The sequence below is a fragment of the Aptenodytes forsteri genome, unplaced genomic scaffold, assembly GCF_000699145.1.
Source record: "Aptenodytes forsteri isolate BGI_AS27 unplaced genomic scaffold, ASM69914v1 Scaffold384, whole genome shotgun sequence".
Classification (NCBI taxonomy): Eukaryota; Metazoa; Chordata; class Aves; order Sphenisciformes; family Spheniscidae; genus Aptenodytes; species Aptenodytes forsteri.
The window spans coordinates 364,094-368,612 of record NW_008794952.1 but is presented as its reverse complement, the minus strand read 5'-3'; the positions used below and the strand labels follow the sequence as shown (position 1 = coordinate 368,612).

Sequence of the window (4,519 nt, the reverse complement as noted above, 5' to 3'; positions counted from 1 at the left end):
CAAAGGGATATTCCATACCGTATGACGTCATGCTCAGTATATAAAGTGGGGGGAGTTGGCCAGGGGGCGGCGACCACTGCTCGGGGACTGGCTGGGCATCGGTCAGCGGGTGGTGAGCAATTGCATTGTGCATCACTTATTTTGTATATTCTTTTATCATTATTATTATTATTTTCCCTTCCTTTTCTGTCCTATTAAACTGTCTTTATCTCAACCCATGAATTTTACTTTTTTTCCCCGATTCTCTCCCCCATCCCACTGCAGGAGGGCGAGGGGGGCAGGGAGTGAGCGAATGGCTGTGTGGTGTTTAGCTGCCTGCTGGGTTAGACCACAACACCTACCTACCAGCAAGCAAGAGAAACAAGAGTGAGACTACAGCAGAAAATGTTTTTGTGAGCCTTTGGGGCCAAGTAGAGTAGCTGTGTACATCAAGATTACATAAGGCTGGAATTTTTTGTTGTTTATACATTACTGCAAAGAGCATTAAGTCCATAGGCATCCTGTTTTTTTCTCTTTTGGTACTGGAATTTAATTATTTTTTATATTTTATTTGCTTGCATTTGTTCTCCTTATTTATTTTGTCAATAGTACTTCAGCAGGGATGTTCAGACAAAATATACCATTGTCATTGGTTTTAACTGAATGAAATAGGACAAAAAAATGTTATTAATGTTGTTCAGTGAGAAACAGAATCCAGTTTGGTTTCCATCTGGACCTGTGTTGACTTTCTGTTGAAAACATGAGTAAAATTTCAGTGGAAAATAAGTAGATTTATATGTACATATATCAAGAAAAGAGTACAAGCATTTTTCATTAAAGTCAAAGCACCTAGGACTGACCAGGGAGGAAATCTCTCAAACAAAAAGGTGTAACGGTTTTCAAGAAATTTCACTGACCTGAAGCACACACGGAGCTCATCCGATAGGAATTGCAAACAGGGTGCAGAACAGACCCACTGTCCGTTAGCAAGGGGTTTCTGCAGAATTAATGATGCGGGGCCAGTATGTTTGAGAAAAAGTGACTACAGCAGCTACTCACAGTGGTAAGGCAAGTAAAAACTTTGGGAATACTGGGCACTCGAGTACAGGGATTGTACATAGAGTGTTGATGGTGCCATTGACTCCGGCCTGACACCTGGCTTGTAGAACAGTAGCGAGTGTTTGATTGAAAATATATACAGCAAGTCTGCTCTGTCTGTGAATGTATATACTTGCGTGTGTATACATACATAAATGCATACATTTGTAAGTGTACATCAAGTATAGCGGTTTCCTTTGTCATCTCCAAGCTGCCCTTCTATGTTTCCCTTTTCGATCTGTTTCTAACATGACATACCTTTATTTGCTAAAGCAGACCTTCTCTTCTCCATCTTTTATGTAGCTAGGACTAAGCAGACTTCAGAGTAGCGTGGGGCACCTGAGCTAGCTTTATATGAAAGGCTGGGGTAGCTTAAGCAGTGCCAATATGAAGTTCCAGGTTGATTCAGATAAACTATTCCCAGCGTTGTACGTTGGCAATTTAGATAGTAGTCAAATTATCCATTGTTAGAATAAGGCATTTCCTATTATGTGAATTTTTCTCCCTCTGTCTTGTTTTATGTAGAGAAAACATATGTACGTGTGTATATATGCTTTTATACTACTATGTGTGGCATTACCAAATTTATCGTGTTCTTTGTATTTAGGCGTCAGGATATTGTGAGCAAATTCTGTAGAGTACACAAAAGGAATGCCAGTTGGCCTTTCTGTTACTTTATTTCTAATTGTTTCTGTGCACTATTTCTATATGTCTACAGCCAAATGAGACGCTCTGCCACCTTTTTGCATACTTTTATTAGATCTTTTTACCTTTTTCTTCCTCTTCTACCTATGCAGTGCCTTGTGTGAAGCTTTTTCTAGTATGGGATATACATCCTATGAAGCTTTGACGGTACGTTCTTGGTTTCGATGCGTTTTGCAAATGTTCATAGATCAAAGGACTGGTATGCTAGCCAAGACAGATGCTGAGCGAACAGTTGGTAAGTGTTCACATTTCCCTAATGTTTGCAGTAATGATTCTATATTGCAAAACTGGCAAACATTTTCAGCTAATTACAAAATGTATTTTTGTTTGTATTCCTTTACTTTTACCTAATTACAAAATGTGTTTCTTTACGCTGCTTGTGCTATTTATTGATAGTTTGCCTGCTCTGCATATGACAAATTTATCACAAAGATAAAAGAGCTTGTTTCCTTGGAAGCAAAGAACAAAAACTTGCTCCCAAGGAGACAAGCTATTTTTCCCCCATGGAGAAACTGCTCTGAAAAAAGTGAAAATCTGAAGTAAATAGTCAGAAATCATGCTGTGAATGCCCTAAAAGAAAAAAAGGGGAAAAATCCAGTTGCAAGTAATTCTTCCCTTTTCTATATTGGATATTTTGCTTTCTTAGAGCAATACTCATCACTTCTATAAAACACTGCAGTTCTGATTATTTGTAGAACACATCTTGTAGCGATTATTTTTCACACACATTTTGTAGATTTTGAAGAAAACCGTCAGTAAAATGAAAGACTTGGTTATCCATACTTAAAACTCTTCATTCTCGTACATCTGTATTAGAAACATAACTAGTTCAGACACACGTTCTTTGTCTAGAGAGATGCGGTCGGTTGCAGAGTCCTTGTATTTTAGATACTTTAAAATCATGTTTCATTTTATGATTTTGGGGCTAAAGTAAATCGAAAAGCAAAACTGTATACTATATTTACTGCTGTGCTCTCTTGTAACAAACAGGGAAAGCCTATATGGAGCAGCTGACTGAAATGACAAGACTGATTTTTAAACTCTCGGAAGTAGAAAACATTCTTTCAAAGGCTCATGTTGAAGAGTCAGTTTTCAAGCAAGACCCTAAAAATGCTCTTGTCCAATTCATTAAGGTACTGTATATCTCTGTGTTACCTTCAGAGGACAATTTTAGGGAAAAGGAATTATGCATCAGATTTTGTTTGGTGTACGAAAAGAAATTACTCACACAAACCTCCTAAGAGACTTAGTAAGTTTATTTATGTTTATTTCAATGTTTCTGTTTTCTCAGGCTGTTGGCAGAACTTACAGTGGCCTTCAGACGCTCCCTGAGAAATCTGCTATGGTAGCAAAGACTCTGGAGTATTTAGGTGATGTATTAAAGTATGTAAAACCTTATCTGAAGGTAAAAGGACCTCCAGAAGGTCTGCAGCTTACATATTGGATCATAGGTAATTCTTTTGCAACCTCTTTTCTTTTAGAAAATAGTTTTAAGGAATCAGTAAAATGTTATTTTTAATACTTTTTTTTTTTCCCCCCTCTCTACTGTTCATCTTAATGGTTTAAAAAAGCAAAGTCACCAAGACGTTACAGTTAGATATTTAGTTTTCTTCCACTGATTTTCTTTGTTTTTTATCCTGATGCCTAACCTCCTTGTGTTTTAGGTTTTTTTTAATTACCCCTGCAAATCAGTGTTTTCAAAAGTAAGATGTTTTCATGTCTTTTACCACTGAAAACCACCTGTTTTACCTGAACAAAACCAGAAACAGTGACTAGCTGGTGAAGCAGTGTTACGACATGCTACATCATATTTACTGGAGTTAGTGGACAGGTCGGCTTAGGAATGTAACTTGCTTCCTTCTAGAACTGCTCCTCTTACACACACTCTGTGCTTTATTAAAGCTCAAATTCTAGTTTTTGTTCATGAAAGTGTAGCACCGCTGACTGGATGGAAAAGTGCTGTTTATTATGAATGAATGTGCCAGTCTGACCCACTTACCTTTAAAAATAGGGTAAACCTTACGTCTCTTAAAGACAAAGGGTAATGATTTGCACGTACACGCAGTCTATATAATGATTATAAGGACTACAGTGAAAAGCGTGACCACGATGCAGAAGGTGCATCAAATGTAATGGAATATGAATTTTGTAAAATACTTTACTTTTCTATTGCAAGATCTGCATATTTTATCATACAAGACATATGTCAGATTAAATGGTTTTAGATATCCAGATGTTGGGCTGGAGCCTTGTAAAGTAATTTTAGATTGGTATTTTCCTTTTTGTTCTTTGCAGTAGGAAATGATTAATCTTCAGTCATGCTGTTGTGTGAGAAACATTGTCCTTTCTTTTTAGTTAAGAAAACATAAAAAAGGTTTAAAAGAAAAAATATTTAAGTGTATTTCAATCACTTCTTCACATTCTGTGTGCTTATTAAATTATAAGGACAAAGCAAGAAACTTAACAAATCTAAACACCTCCTGTCTGTGGTCAGATTGTCTTCTACTGTCCCATACATCACAGCAGTGATGACAGAAGGAGTACTTTCAGCTGGAATGAGCATGTTTCTTTCAAAACAGGAAGCTTAGACAACATTATTAGAAGTATTGTTAAGTGATCATTCTCTTTCTCTATGATTGATCATTGTGTTTTCTTTCACTCCACAAGATTAATGTTGTTTTGCGTTGTTTTTAGAGATGATAATGGATGACTTTTTATAGATTAATAATATCTTGTA

General features: G+C 36.7%; 1 protein-coding gene across 1 annotated transcript in view; it reads left to right on the top strand.

Annotated features, from left to right (window-relative positions):
* Positions 1-4,519, top strand: part of MMS22L (MMS22 like, DNA repair protein) — a 98,523-nt gene that overhangs the window by 75,105 nt on the left and 18,899 nt on the right. Inside the window, exons 16-18 of the mRNA XM_019471052.1 lie at positions 1,875-2,017; positions 2,773-2,915; positions 3,074-3,233. Coding sequence (XP_019326597.1) covers positions 1,875-2,017; positions 2,773-2,915; positions 3,074-3,233 — 446 coding nt within the window. The remainder of the gene's footprint in view (positions 1-1,874; positions 2,018-2,772; positions 2,916-3,073; positions 3,234-4,519) is intronic.